At 40.1% G+C, this 15,600-nt stretch overlaps 1 protein-coding gene across 1 annotated transcript in view; it reads right to left on the minus strand.

The window, feature by feature from the left end:
* Nucleotides 1-240: 240 nt before the first annotated feature.
* The window catches only part of SPTBN5 (spectrin beta, non-erythrocytic 5), a 90,661-nt gene continuing 75,301 nt past the window's right edge, over nucleotides 241-15,600 (minus strand). The window contains exons 52-67 of the mRNA XM_059474229.1: nucleotides 14,828-15,040; nucleotides 14,256-14,452; nucleotides 13,461-13,665; nucleotides 12,560-12,754; nucleotides 11,298-11,453; nucleotides 10,517-10,734; nucleotides 8,764-8,953; nucleotides 7,801-7,977; nucleotides 6,754-6,858; nucleotides 5,158-5,778; nucleotides 4,100-4,171; nucleotides 2,429-2,515; nucleotides 1,933-2,024; nucleotides 1,678-1,763; nucleotides 1,081-1,216; nucleotides 241-499 (exon numbers count right to left, since the gene is read on the minus strand). Of these exons, the coding sequence (XP_059330212.1) occupies nucleotides 325-499; nucleotides 1,081-1,216; nucleotides 1,678-1,763; nucleotides 1,933-2,024; nucleotides 2,429-2,515; nucleotides 4,100-4,171; nucleotides 5,158-5,778; nucleotides 6,754-6,858; nucleotides 7,801-7,977; nucleotides 8,764-8,953; nucleotides 10,517-10,734; nucleotides 11,298-11,453; nucleotides 12,560-12,754; nucleotides 13,461-13,665; nucleotides 14,256-14,452; nucleotides 14,828-15,040 (2,925 nt within the window). The 3' untranslated portion in view covers nucleotides 241-324. The remainder of the gene's footprint in view (nucleotides 500-1,080; nucleotides 1,217-1,677; nucleotides 1,764-1,932; nucleotides 2,025-2,428; nucleotides 2,516-4,099; nucleotides 4,172-5,157; nucleotides 5,779-6,753; nucleotides 6,859-7,800; nucleotides 7,978-8,763; nucleotides 8,954-10,516; nucleotides 10,735-11,297; nucleotides 11,454-12,559; nucleotides 12,755-13,460; nucleotides 13,666-14,255; nucleotides 14,453-14,827; nucleotides 15,041-15,600) is intronic.

A 15,600-nucleotide genomic window follows, 5' to 3' on the forward strand; every position in this document is an offset into this window, starting at 1 on the left:
TAGCTCACAGATGCACCTCAGGCACTGCTCACTGCTCCCCATTCCTGTCTCACAGAATTATTTCATGTCTGGCTTAAAGGTCCCCCTGCCTTTTGGTTTAGTACCTTGGAGTAGATAACACTTGGGTAATAATGGCAAATGACAAAGTTGTTGTACACACAAAAGTATACCAGATGGAATCCCGTTTAATTATATTTAAAGATTTTATTAGATTAAATACATAATTTTAAAAGTTCAGCGGGAAATTATTAATTTAAAACATATTAATACATTTCCAGAGGGATGAGTTAAGTTATAATTGTCTGCAATTCATTGAGGCAAATGTCATTTTTCTCTTCCTGCTTTTAGTAGAGAGGGAAGCAGTTTTGTTTTATTTCCACTTTGTTCTAGGTTTAGGGTAGTGATTGGGGCTTGTGTCACTGTGGGTCCATCTTTCTTAAAATCTCTGGAAATTTCTGCAGACTCTCTCTCTGGTTTGATTTTGAAGGAAGGTGTTCTCCTACAAAGAGAATGCATCATCAGAAAATCAGGTATAATCTAGAGGAGTTTAAGTCTCTATATATGTAAGGACTCATTAAGTGCCTAGCTCAGCATCAAAAGTCTGCCCAGCTGTGGGATGAGGATTTCACATCATAGCCTGTAAGGTTTGTACAGACTCCAAATGCAAGAAAAATTATATAAACAGGCCAGGTTTCTAAATTTGGCTGTAGCTGTCTTTTCCTTGCCTGTGTCTCCCCTGAGCCTCCTTTCCCCAGTCTCAACAGCCCCAGCCCCCTCAGCCTCTCCTGGCAGGACTTGTTCTCCAGACCCTTCTCCAGCTTCATTGTTCTCCCCTGGACACGATCCAACTTTCTTGAAGTGAGCAGTCCAGAACTGAACAAAGCACTCAAGGTGTTGCCTCACCAGTGCCAAGTACAGGGGGACAATCAGTGCCTTGCTCCTGCTGGCCACGTTCCTTTTGTGACATTAGTGACAGAGGGGCAGGACTGTTGGACCTCAGGGCAGTCTCTTTGTAGGTGGCTGCTACCTTAGCACAAAGAGCACTGACATCTGTTCAGCTTTGCAGCACAGAGCCCATACCTCAGCAGTGAGCCTTTGCTGCTTAGTCTTTCAGCAGAGTCCCTGTCTGGAAAACCCCACACTCTTTTCTGGGAGGTCTCTGTGTTTGAAAGGAAAGTTTGCGCCATCACTGTAGAATGGGATCTGTTACCATGTCCTACAGATTAAAAAAAAAAAAACAAAACAAAGAAAAAGTATCATTAGAAGTAGAGTTTGCCACTTCTGGGTCCATAACTATTTTCTCTGACCATCATAGTTATAATTATGCTATGGCTTCCTTCCCAGTAAGCCACTATGTGGAGAGATGTCCAGAAGAAAAGCTGTTGATCAAGATCCAAAGCAGCTCCTTAATAAAAGGACAAATACCACACCCCTAGCAGAGAATAACCTGATGTTGGCCACAGTACAACTGCAAGACTGCTTTGCAAGTCACCCTGGACATTCCTCTGCCAGGTCACTACATCACAGGTAGCAGGTGACTTGTGTATTGCTTTCTAACAGAGGCAAAAATGATGGCTCAAAACGCCCCAAACTAAGGACATCTTGTCATTCTCTTCTCTTTCTCTTACCATCACTTGCTAAAAGCACAGCTCATTCTTGAAGGAAATGAGAACATACCTATATTATTCTGTAGTGATTGCAGCCAGTCCTCCATCAGTGTCTGAGAAGGTGCTGCAAGGAAATACTCTGCCCCATCTCTCAGCCTGTAAATAAGGATAGGAAAAGGTGAATTCTAGTCAGTTTTGCCTTATACCTTCTGTGTTTGTGAGTGTGAGACACTCCAGTTATGCCTCCTAACAACATACAGCCTTGGGTGCCTGTGGGCAGGGAGCTGCACGGGCTTTTGTTTGTGCCCTTCTCTGTAAGACTCACCGCAGCATGAAGGCGTTCTCCTTCCTGCTGTAATTCACCAGCCTCTCACATTTGGCACCAGAAATGCTGAGGGACAGGACTGTGGATATGTTCTGAAGGGAGATAAAATTAAAATAAATTGTCTTCTGCGTCCTTTCTGCTAGGATTCAATTCCATACCAACCTGCAGGCAGACTACACACCCATCTCTTTATGCTTCTAACTTTAATCCTAGGATCACTGGATAGGGTGAACCACAGAGGAACCATGGACAATTGAATTATATCTTGAAGGCAACCCTTGAATTAGATTTGCCTTAAAAGAAGTATCTTTGAAAATTTCTGGAAGCTTATCAGTCTGTTTTCAGTTGTATCAGTTGAATAATTGCTGAATTTTCACTCAGCTCACATTTGAAAGGGAACAGATCACCCCAGCCCTAAACCAAATGTGACATTTAAAAATTCATTTTTACATATGTAGACACAAAGTTTGCTAGAAAGATTAAAAAACCAAATTACCTTAGTTGCTTCTTTGTCATCATCATAGAAATCAAGCTTTAATCCATCAAGTTTTACATAGAAGGATTTCCAAGACCTTGAGTGTGGCTATATGAATAGAAAAGGTAATAAAATTCATTTGTGAGGTATATATTTTATAGGAAAATCTTATAGTGAAATCTTTCACATGCAACTTTCATAGGAAGCCATGATCTGTTGATATTATGATCACAGAAGTTCTCACAGTCATTGTTATCTCTTAGAAAAACAGGACCTGCTATGGTTTCTGTGTGAGTGATTCAAGAAAGGGTCTTTATGTGTCAGAACTGAAGAAACGACATAATCTGGTTCAAGCAAACTCTATACCATGTGGTCAGCAACATTGCTGAAGGTGGATAATCAAAGTTCTGTCTAATTTTCAGCCACCAAAACTCCACATTTTTCCCTAACTGGAACACCAGCCCCTGCCTGCTGGTCACAGGCTAATTTTATCAAGTGTTACTATCTAATGTGGCTGTTGAATTCTTCATTTACTAAGCTAACCCCAGTGGAATGCTACTGAGCAATGTGCAAAAGTAGCAGCTATTTTCAAGCCCAAGTATGCACCACTGAAACTTAGCCTAATGCCATGAGACTCCTCTTAATAAAGGATCCTTAACTTATATTCATATTTTGTTATGCCAGTGAATAAAGTTGACAATTTAGAGAAATTCAGAGAAAAGGAAGGAAAGAGTTCTGAGGAAGGTTAAGTCATAGCTTTTCTTGTTGGGGGATATGGAAGTTCAGTATCTCTGAACACTGTGTGCCCAGAAGTGAAGAAAAACTAAATTTCTCTTCAAGAAGATGGAGTCCCATACCAGATTCACCTTTTAAAAGAGGTCTTTCAAGTTAAGAATTTCAGAGGAAATATTCTATGGGGCAAATAATCCAAGACAACTTGTTTATGTGCAAACACTCAGCAAAAATGGATGTCTGTAGATTGGTGGTGAGTAGTAGAAAATTTCCTGGCCTGTCATGATTGTTAGGCTACTGCTTTGAAGTGATATTATTTCCCAGGATGAGAATTTAGATTTCAGTTTCATTCAAACCTGTATTTAAGAAACCAATTCTTCAAAGATAAACAGGACCTTAATTCTGTTCTAGCACAGCTAGAAATTACAAATATTGGAAGCATGAGACTGAGGGCTTCCATTGCTGACAAACTATCACAAACAGTTACAGGATCATGAAGTTTTAGGGGTTTTTTGTGTGGTTTTTTTTTTTTTTTTTTTTTTTTTTTTTTTTGTTGTTGTTGTATTTTTTCTTTTTTTTTTTTTTTGGTCGTTTCATTTGGGTTTTTTCCTCCTAATTCAGTTGAAATATTGAAACCAGTTGCTATATTATTTATAATTAGGAAACTGTAATTAACATGTTCATACAGCCTAGACTTTGGTTTATAAATTCATTAACTGTAGACAGACCCCATTCTACATGGTTTCCGTGAAAGGCAAAAATTCCATTGTCTCTTTCTCTGAGAGATCAGGTACTGCCAAAGCCAGTGGACACTTCCTCATGCATTTTAGGGATAGCTGAAGCAAACTCACACTACTCAGCTCCTCTTCAGCAAGAGCTTATCCTGAAAAAGTCAGAGCAGATCTGGACTATAACTCAAGGAGCAATGAAATAACCCAGAGTGGTGGTATTTATTTCTACCTGTTGTCTTCGTGGAAGGAGCTGGTCGCGCTTCTCTAGGAAACCCTCCATGTTCTGGAGACTTGCAGGAACCTGGGATATACAAGCACAATGCTACTTAACTTTAAAATGGCCCCTAGGGGCCTATGTTAAATTTCTGAAGGTATATTTTAGATAAACTCCATGCAAAGAATGGATCTCTGGTTCCTCTAGCCCTTATATTGACAGCACAGCTGGAAATCCTCCCTAGGTTGCAATTGTGTGTTTGATAGACCACCTAAATGAAGAGAATTCAAATCCTTCTTGAACAATTTACTTATGGAATTTTCTCTACCTTAGTGTGTTAATTAACTAATATTATTTTTATATTATTACTTGCATTCTACAACTTAAATTGTTCAAGTTATTCATACCATCTCCACAACTGCTGAGTTACACCAATGTATAGTGTTGTACTGGTACACTTGGGTATCTAACAAACATGCTCCTCTCAAAAGCAGAGGAGTAAAAGGAAACAATGAGGTAACAGTGAATTTTATCTGCCAATGAGGTAACAGTGAATTTCCTGCCAGGGTGAGCAAATAGGAGCTTTTGGTTCTAATCTGGCACCTGGTCAGCTCTTTGACAAATGTGCCATGAAGTCCTGCCTCTCTCTGACTTCTAAACAGAGTGGACACTAAGCACTGCCACCTCACACAGAGGCTGTAGGTAAATCATTCTCTGTGTGAGACATCACCTGGTTTTAAGTGCTCTGCTCAGTATTCAGCAGCAGGAATAGCTTTTAGTTCAGGAAGAGAAAAACAGAAACCAATATAGGTGTTAAGACCAAGGTTATAAAGCTTAGTAAATCAAAATCAGTTTTAAGCTGTACATCAACTGTCTTTGTGGAAAGTGTTTGAATTGCAAAGACACATAAAATGCTTCTTGTTTGAATCCAGGAGTGTATCCATCATGATGTTACTGTATGGTGCTCTTTGTGACTTTCCCACAGAACTTCCTGTTACTGCCTTATTTAACTAGCACAGGATAGTGGTTTTCACAGGATAGTGAGGAGAGAACCAGAAATTCCTGGGACTTACTGAAGATGTATTCTTTAATCTCTCCCAAGAGGAGCTAGACAGCAGTAAGTTTGGTGAGTTATCTGGTGACCTTTGTCCAGGCTCGGGTGGTGTTGCTGTTGGTGTGGTCTGCAGGCTGGAGAAAGAGGAGCCTATAGTATCTTTTTCCTGAGGAGATCTGTGGTCGGTGGCTTGTGATTCTGACACGTTGCTGCTGAGTTGTTGGCTTATAGGAGCAGGAGATAAAGGAGAGCCTAAAGAACTGTGACTTTCTAAAGATGCAGCTTGTGGGCCCAGTGCCTTTGGTGTGGCTGGAGTGATAATCTCACCAAGCCTTGTCTCAGCTTTCATTTCTGTTTTGTTGCTGCTCTGCGCTTCAGGGACTTCCGAGGAAGTGAATTCTTGGAACCTTGTTGGAGATTTTTCAATGGGAGAGAAAATAGTTTCAAGTGGGACCCTCCAGGACACGCTGTGTGTGGGCACAGGTGGCAGTGGCGTTGTGCTCTTGGTCTCTGTCACTTTTGGTGGCGCATTCCTTTTGTCAGATGGTTTTCTTCTCAGAGATGGAACCCGGACAATTTTGCCTTTATCCTTCTGCTCACTTTCTTCTGTGTCCACTTGTTTCAGGAGATTCATCTCTCTCTGTAGGACAGCAGTATTAAATTTTTTTAAATTGCCTTCATACATTCATGAATACTTACCTAAGATTTTTTTTATTTTAAGCAGGAATGGTTTTCCAAATAAACTGTCTCCTGGCAATGAACCTTAAGGCCTGCACCTCCATTGGCATTTTTTGAGTTAGATCTGAATTTAATTGCTATGTGCTAAGCATTATTTTGTTGTCCAGATCAAGAATACTAGTGGCAGTTAACCTCAAATATGGTGAATTCTGTCCTTAATAAGTTCTCTGGAGGCTGATTTTTTTTAATAAGCTAAGGAGAAACTGTTCTCCTCTTGTGGCACTGCTTCTTTAAGTTTTCTCTAAGAACACCGAGTATCCGGGGTGGTTCTAGTGGAAAATTTCAGCAGGAAGGGCCTTTGTCCCTTCACTAAGCCAAATTTCAAGTCACTGAACAAAAAACAGATTAATTTTCAGCCTAAAGAAAAACACAACAACTATGTTTTTCTGGTTGTTTCAGGAAAATAATTTTAAAAACCTCCCCCAAAATGAAAGAGAACCTGAGAGGCTCACTGTATTAATATCTTTGGTGTTTAACACAATCCATTGTAAAAATCTTAAGCCAGAAGGAAAAAGGCCTATCTGTGCATTGGTCTCCATTTATTTTCAGACCTTTGCTATTCTCTGTCACTTGCAGGTGGCTCCAGCTCCTTACTGAAATTCTGAATGAAGTAAAATCTCTCCATCTGTGTAGCAAGGGTTCACCCTGTTTCTCACACCCTGTTTGCTGGTCCTGGCAGAAGAAAGTTTGTACTTCTCCCCTACAGCTTTTTCAAGCTAGCTAGTCTCTTTTGATCCACATATAGGTCTTGCTATGTCTGAAATATTTCAGCTTTGGTTTCTCATTTACCCCATCTTTTACATAGAGTGACATTCAAACAATCAATGACCCACATCATCTTGTTTCATGCACAGCTCATCAGCCTTCTACTACTCACCTTGGTTTTCCTGCTGAGCTGAGCAAATTTCTCTTCCTGTGCTGCAAGCATCTTCTCAAAATCATGATGTTTCTTCAATAATTCCTCTACTTCAGACACTGAATCCTGAATGGAAAAATTGCCACATACAGAAGTCCAAAATAAAGTCCATCAGAAGAGATCACACCTAAGATTTTCAGATTGATCCATTCTATTTAGCCAAGTGAAGGTTCTGAAAATTTTGTAACTGGATGTCTAAACTTTTTTCATTTGTGTATTAAGAAAATCTGAATTTACATTTAAAAAAATGGTCTATATCTTGCAGTCTGTTTGCTGTGAAGGAGAAAAAGGGCTCAAATACCAAACTTCCCTTTTCTGCAAGGCCATGTAGTACCATGGCTTCCAGCTATAACTGTTTTTGTGCAGATTGAGTACTTGGATTCTGGCTTTTGCTGCACACAGTTTGTTCCTGCCCTACAACAAATGCATCTGAGACTTCTTTCATGTCCTCTGAGTTTATGATACTCAAGTTCATGACTTTGTTTTCCAATCTTATAAATTATAGAAGACAGTCAACAATGAGAAAAAAAAATCTCAGCAAAACAAACAAAAATATGAATGCTAGTGTTTTAAAAGGAATTTACAAACTAGCTATAAACGTGCCTGTGTAAAACATTCTACCACTTAATGGGAATAAAAATGTGGGAAAAGCCCCCTTTTTTTCCCTACAAAATAGGGAAAACTTCTTTTTCCTTTTGAATCAGGCTCTCAGCAAGACAGGGAAGTTTGAACCTTCTGCAAGGTATCTGAAAAAATGATCTGGAATCCTTCCAGGGCTTCTACTACCCCCTGGAAGCCACCACTTCCAGGAGCCCATCACCATGTTAAATGCAGCAGCTGCCCTGGGCTCACTTCTGCAAGAGGACAGAGCTCCTGCCCTTTCTAATCTCAAGGGCTCATTGGTGTTGAGATTGTGATTAATTTCAGGCCTGAGCTGGTCCATGAGCCAGGCCCTCTGCACATGCTGAGGCAGCCAGTGCTCAGTAATGCTGCAGGGCTGTTACTCACCCCATAGGATGGGTCTGAAAGAAAGCTCTCCTTGGCAGCCAGCCACGCTTCTGCTTGTTCAAGCTCTCTGCGGAGCAATTGGATCTCCCAGTTTTCTTCATATAACACTTTCCTCATGTCCCAGCTCTCCTTTACCTTCTTCATCAGCTCAGACAGCTCTAACAGTTTTTCTTCAATCTAGAAAAAGAATATTTGTAATGCCAGGAGTTGAAAAATCCGATCAGACTTACACATGACAGTCAACTGTCTGGCAGGCACTAATCTGCCTTCATGATTTAGAAGATGATCTCTAGATAATTTTGTGATGTTAGCATAATTTAGAAAAGATGTCTGAGTCCTCTTTTTTCTACTTGAATTAATTTATCATGTAAATTGTGCAGCTAGATAATACAACTTTAGGCGTATTCCACATACTGAATGACAAATATTCTGCCATATGATTTCCCAAGATGAAACTTTATATCTAGGCAGCTTGTACCATGAAACTAGTGAGAACTGGGAGATTCAACAAATGCATGCACGTATGGCAAGGCAACAATGGAGAAAGTTTTCTTGTTCTTTCTACAACAGAAGTAACGTGATCTTGCATAAATTCTGAAGATGTTTTCAATGGTGTGATCTCTGGATCTACAGACAGTGTCTTGGGCAAAGTCTAAAGATACACAGGTAACAGAATCACAGAAATTTTAACATTCCTCCCCTTTTGGACATTTCTGAAGAATTACATCTCTTCTGGTGAACTCAGGGACATTAGCAATGCAAGGTGATTGCATTGTAATGTAGCACAAGAACTTTAAAATGTGTTTTCTTCTTCTGTGTGTCACATGAAATACGTAGCTTTTAATAGCAAAGAACCCCATTGTCCCATTTAGTTCTTCTGTTCTGAGAGACAAAGCTGCACCTCCTGTCTGTTTCATCTCTTTGTTCACTCTTGTTTGTAAAATATTTAACTCTTCAACACACCTCTACAGACATGAAATGCCCCTTCTTCATCAGGTCACCTCCTGCCTGCTGCATTTCTTCATATTTCAGCCACTGCTTCTCTATCTCGCGCTTGTACTCCTCGTGGCGCTTGATGAGCAGCTCTGCTCCCAGGACATCGTTCGCCAGTTCCTCAGATATCACCAGAGCATGCATCTCATTGGCCCAGGCCCTACAGAACGGGGAAAAAGGGTAAAAAGGGGAGGAATCTGAGTCTGCTGGACATTTGGGAATGCATACATCCCATGGCTGTGGATACATGTATGCAGACTTTTATTTGTTCACAAAAGATATTAATATTGTCCAGATTTTGCCTGGGATAGTGTTGATTCTGTTCTTAGTAACTGATACAGTGCTGAGTTTTGGATTCAGTATGAGAACAATGCTGACAGCCCTCTGTTGTGCTCACCCTAAGCCAAGGGTGTCTCAGTTTCCAGGCTCTCCAGTGAGGAGGTGCACAAAGAGCCAGGCAGGGGGAACAAAGCCAGGACAGCTGACCGGAACGGGCCAAAGGGATACTCCATCCCACAGAACATCGCAGCCCATATATAAACTGCGGGGAGCTGGCCAGGAGGGACCAATGGCTGCTTGGGGACAGGCTGGGCACCGGTGAGTGGTGATGAGCAACTGTATTGTGCATCAAGAGTTTCTGGGAGGGTTATTTTTTCTTTTTCTTTTTTACTATTATTATATTTTACTTTTTTCTCAATTACTAGAGTGTTCTTATCTCAACAAATGAGTTGCTTTTTGTTTGTTTGCTTGTTTTTAATTTCTGATTCTCGTCCCAAACCCACTGGGAACCTGGGGGAGTGAGCGGCTTGGCTTTGCTGCTCACTGGGGGGGTTAAACCACAGCAATATACAAATATGTTGATGAAGGTTTATAAATCTGGGGATTTATAATACTCCCAGTGCTGTTTCCATACGTAGCCTATTAAAAATAAAGATGTAGATCTGCACATACCAAAGCATTGTGCATTCAAATTCTCAGAAAGAACTAACTGCAATTGCCTAGACAACACAGTTTAACAGTATTTTTATACATTGTAAAGGACCACACATGAAAGTACTTCATGTGCACAAAGAGCATTCATGAAAATAAGCATATTGATAGGTACTTTTTAAGAAACATTTTCTACTCCATAACTTTCAGCTGGCACAAACTTACTCATGATTTACCTGAGCTCAGGATCTATCCCTTAGCATAGTAAGTGTCCAATAGTCAGTGGTAACCATTCCACTGTCTTTATATTTCTACTCCTGTCATAGGTGAACTTTTTCATTACCTATTCCAGGAGATTACCTTTAATGCAGCTGTTTCAACTCTGAGACAAAGGGGCACTCGTGTCTATGCAGGTGTACAAATTACTTCACTATCTAACCCTACCTTCCTACAGAATCAACAGCATTTTCAATTGAAATTGTGAAACTACCAAATTTATGCACAGGGATGGAATTCTCCAGGGGGCTGTTTAGGGACTGTGTAGGAATTATTCTAAAAAAAGTGTCTTTGTCATGCACACTGTGCTGAGGCATCATGGTCACCTCTGATATCTGGTAAATTCCGTGAAGTGCTGTTGAGGAGATGCCATGGATTATTGTTCAAAGAGATTTGAAAGCAAGCTGCAGAGCACCTGGAGCAGGAATCAAATAACTAACAGCTATAATTTAGAAAATGCTCTACGGAAAAGACAAGAAATAAGGCCCACTGCCAAACTCAAGGGGCCAATACATACATCAGCTCCCTGCAGTCATTGAAGTAGAGCTGGACTTGTTCTGCCTGGCTCAGTCTTGCCTTCCTCTCCAGAAACTTTTTGTCCAAGTTTTCCCAGCACTCATCCACATCTGTGAGTCTCTCCATGATGTTCTCCTTAACTTGAGGGTACGTGCGGCTGAGGTGCCAAGCGTCTCCTCGAATCCGTTCCAGCTCTTTCATGATGACTCCCAGATCTCTCTGGAATGGAGACAGAATGCATTGTAAGACCAAGTCACTACTTAGTTCTATCAAAAGTGGATTTAACAATGCTGCATATATTTTCTACATTGTGGCTGTACAGAGGCTGGAAATATGAATGCCTCTCAGTTTTCCTTTAATGCCTTGTTCATCATTAAATATAAAAGAAACTTCTTTAGACATGAGAAAGATTATTTTGATAAATGTGGAGTTGAAGTTTCCCATGGTTCAGCTGACACCTTTGCAATTATCATAGCAGATTTTAGAAGAGAATTCATCCTTCAAAGCAAAAGCATTTGATTTGAAGAATATATTATCATTATATATCATAGCATATATAATAATATCATTATTATATATCATAGCATATAATAAAGAAGTATATAATATTCCAATGTTAAAAACAGGAGGAAAAAGCCCTCTTCTCTGAGGCACAAAGAATCTTTAAGGATGCAATAAATTTGTCTTGTAAGTAAGGCCTTTAAGAGGCTTCAGTCAAGAAGCAGTCTCTTTTTTTTGCCATCTATGCTTTTCTGCTACTGCTTCATCACAGATCCTCTTACCTCTACTCCCTCAAGATGGCTGAGAAGTGTCTGTACACCTGGAAGATCATACCCATAATCTTCTATATCTACCACTGCCTCTTTCTCCTGCATCCAGCCCTTTACTTCATCCACATCATGGTCATACTGGTGAACTTGACGGGCTGCTCTTAGATTCTGGAATAAGAAAGTAATTTAATGGTAATACTCTACAGCATTTTGTGTCTACAACATGAAGAAAAGTAACCCAAATATGTCAAAATGCAGTACAAAATCACTGGGGATTTTGAGAGGGAATGAAATATCTTCCCCATTAAGTCACCTGAAAGTGAGGTGTTAACCTGGGATCCCCAAGTTCTGTTGGACAATGGAAAGAAACAAATGTCTCCAAAGAGCAATTTATCCCTATATAAGAAGAATTATCAAAATGGAGAGCATGAATTGCCCTCTAAAAGTAGCTCTCTACATAACAGAGGTTGTCTTAAAATACTACTTGGAATAAAGTCTACATTACAAACAGTGAAAATAAATTGAGCAAAAATCATGCTTTTCTGAAATTAGAGTATTAAAAAAAGTTCTAATACCAGTTTATAGTCAAACTTTATAGCAACAATTGTCATGCATTTATTTCTGCTAACAGACAATAGTGGGCTTGAGTTACCTCATAAACAACAGGTCATGCAACAGTAGTGAAAAAAATGATTGAGGACATCTGATGATTTATATTCTCCTTAACACAAACAAAACCGTTGACTTCTGTGTGTCACCTCTGCTTTTCCATACATATCTGTGACTGCAGTTTCCTGAGGGGGAGTGAGCAGATTTAACACCCAACTGCCAACTAAAGGTAGAGGGCTGGCTCTGTGTCCTCCACCACATTCTCTTCCATATGCCTTCTTTGATTTCAAGAAGTTAACTCAGCAAAAATCCTGGAGAATTTTGATCATGTTACATAAGTAGTTCCATAAAAAGACTGATAAGTGGCAGAGCCAGACTCCTGTTAGTGGTGGTAAATTGTTGGATTGGCTTTGTTTTTCAGGAAACTGGAGTTAGCAGTGAATTAAGGAAAACAATTTCCTGGCACTGATAAACATCTTTCAAGTATAAACCTTGCCAAGAACAGTAGGGTAAGCAGTGGCTATAAAGGGAAATGAATATAGAAAAAATTGAACAATATGTACTCATTGCCCCTGTAAACCATGTGTTTCAACATGAGTTTGGGAAAGAAAGGGCATGGGAGGCTGCAAGGAAATCAATGCCCCCGTTTTTAATGTGTTTCCTACCTCTGTCCTTATATCAATGGCATTGCATAGTTTCTCCCACATTTCATTGATTTGCTTAGTTCTCTTCTGGATAACATCCATCTTGCTGTGGCCTTCCTTATCCAGTTTAGATGCTAACTCATTTAAGGAGACAACTTTGGAATGTCCCAGTGGTTTCATCTCATTTACAAAATCTTTAAACTTCTTCTCCAGCACCTGCAGAATAAATGGGCACACAAATTTAGATAAAGAATTTCTGCCTACCTCCATGAGAGAGGCAGAAGGAATCACTTTCTCTGCTTTGTATAACACAAAAGCTATGCACTGCAAGCTACAAGTGCAAATTGCTTGGTAAATCCAAATGACCCAGAGTCAGAGGAAGACATCTTTTGTCTTGATCATTTAACATTCTGTGTCACAGAGAAAAAATAACCATGTCCTGACAAGCAGAAGTTGCTCACATCAAAAGTTAATGAACAGAACTTGTCTACATATGCAGCAGTTCCTAGGAGGAGTGGACACTGCTAATTATACCTCTCTGCACTGTGTGCCCCAGGGAGAAATTTATCCTTGAAATCAGCAGCAAGAGATATGAGCACTGCAGCCCACTGCTTTTGACCATAGTCAATTTTTTTAGCTCCTGTCAAATTTATAAGCAGGGCAAGCAATGGAGTGTGCTGACCTCATCTCATTCCAAGAAAAGCTAACTTTCTGATACATCTAATTTTCTGTTGGAGGATGCTACCTCAGCAAGCCTGTCAAAGCAGACAGAAGCCAGTCTGAGTTCTTGCTGTAGAGATAACAGCTCTGCTTGGTTTTTGTCATTGTAACATGCTTCATTGTCAGCAGCTATATAAAAATTGCAGCAAATATATCCCTGCTTTGCCACACCACACATGCAATACTTTTTATTTTCTTTTACCTCAACATCATCTAAGTCTTGCCCATAGTCATCGGACTCTGCTACAGACAGTTTACTGGAAAGCCATGCATCTACCAGCTGGAATTCTCTTTCAAACTGATAGAGCTGGAGTTGTTCTTGCAGGCATTTTCTCTGGGTGTCCGACTTCTGTAGGAGAGACTGATAGTCTGCTAGGATCCCCTGGAGCTTTGAAAGTATTACCGAACTGCAAAGAATAAGAAGCAGAAAGTATGTCTTTGCTTTATGGTTCTTTTTAAACGCTGCTTTTTCTGACAGGTTTAATTTGCAACACCTTTAAAACACAGAATAAACCAGATAAGATCATGGAGTGAGTTATGCTGTGCCAATAAACCCAGCTAGCTCAGGAAATTAAAGTAAATCATACAAATGGCTGCTCTTTTCCTATCCTTCTCCCCAGATATAGAAACAAACTTTCAATAAAAAACAGTGAACTGTCAAGAATGTTCATTTCCTTTCCCAAGCACAGTGGTTTTTGAACATTTGTGGTAAATTAAGTTAGATATCTACTCCTGGGAGTAGACAATGGACAAAGAAGCTGATCTGCATTAAATGGTCTGTTGTTAAAAAAAAAAAACAACTCATGAAAGCATTAAAACAATCAAACAATCATCAAGCTTTTGGGGAGTTCAGTGTCCGTGATGATGATGGAGGGATGGATGATCCCTGAAATCTTATTTCTGAATGAGCCATCAAACATAGTTGAACTTTTCTTTATTTGCCTTCTCTGGGAGTTTCTGTCAGATGTGGAGGAGAAACCTGTTTTTACTTTCATACCTCTCTGGACTGTCTTTGTTTATTAAGCTGGCTCCTGTCTCCTGTATTTTCTCGATCCTCAACCTGAAGCTATCCATGTCCAGTTTGGTAGCTTCAAGTTTACGAAGTAAAACTTGTGTGGATTCTTCATTCTTCCCGTAATCAGAGGTCTCCAGAATGAAACTCCTCTCTGCCAGCCATGCCTCCACCTCCAGCAGCTGTATAAAATACAGGGATGAGCCTTGATACAGCTTGATTTAAGTCAAGACAAAGAAAACTAAAAGCAGTGGTGCACTGACACATCAGTGAAGACAGAGAGCACCTTAGATGTGCTCCTGTAATGCAATCTAGCAGACATCGTTCCAAAAAATGTGTACCCAGAATCCAGTAATTGCAGTTACATATTACTCACTGCCATTTGTTGGGAAGATAACTGTTGCTTCTCCACTGTATCCTTATTTACCAGATATGAAAAATCAAGGCAGTGTGAATTCTGCTTCTTTCTCAGCACTTACATCCATTCAACAATATAGGTGCCAGTTGTTTTAAGAAAAGAAATTAAAAAAATAAAATCTCCCAGGAACCAACCTTACCTCATTTAGGAACAGATGGGCCTCATAGGACTGCATAAGCCTCTGTCTCCTCTCTTGAGCTTCTGCCTTCAAGGTCTCTACAGAAGTCTCAAGCTCCTTCAGATGCTCTAAAATCTTGCGAGAGGCTGAGTGGCCTCCCCTTACCAGTTTCTGTCCTGTACTGATCACTGCTTTGGTCAAAGCATCTCGACTATTTATCTCATTCTCCAGATTCTGGAAAGAGTAAAGAGTAAAATGATAGACCAAAATTTCAAGTTACGGAATTTTTATTCCAGAAAATGTAGTCATGCAATTCCTTTATAAATTTGCTTTTTCTCTTCACAAAGGTGGGTCAGAGGTACAAAGTCTGAGTGCATGCTTGGATTGGAGTGGAGGACTTTTTTTGGGGTGAAGCAGTGATCATAGAAATCAAATTTAGCCATGAAGTTTGAACTTTGATGTATATCTACCTCAGAGTATGGAGGGAAAAGGTTCAACTTGCCTGCACGTTACTGTTTATCACTTGCCAATGCTTTTGTAGAAGATGCATCTTTGCATAGCAGCCATTGTAAACACTGTGGGTACACCAGTGCCAGGCAGCCAACAGGACAAGGAGAGAAGAAAACCACCTCAAACCAATTCTCAAGGGCTTTCCTTGGCATTAATTTTTGAAGACTGGTAGATGTTAAAACTATATGCATCCCTCCATATACTCTCCCCTGGGTAGGCAAGGCCCATGCTGTGGTTTTTCTGTGAGCATACATGCATTTCTGTGAGCATACATGCATTTCTGT

Source organism: Ammospiza nelsoni, chromosome 6 (genome assembly GCF_027579445.1).
Source record: "Ammospiza nelsoni isolate bAmmNel1 chromosome 6, bAmmNel1.pri, whole genome shotgun sequence".
Taxonomy (NCBI): domain Eukaryota; kingdom Metazoa; phylum Chordata; class Aves; order Passeriformes; family Passerellidae; genus Ammospiza; species Ammospiza nelsoni.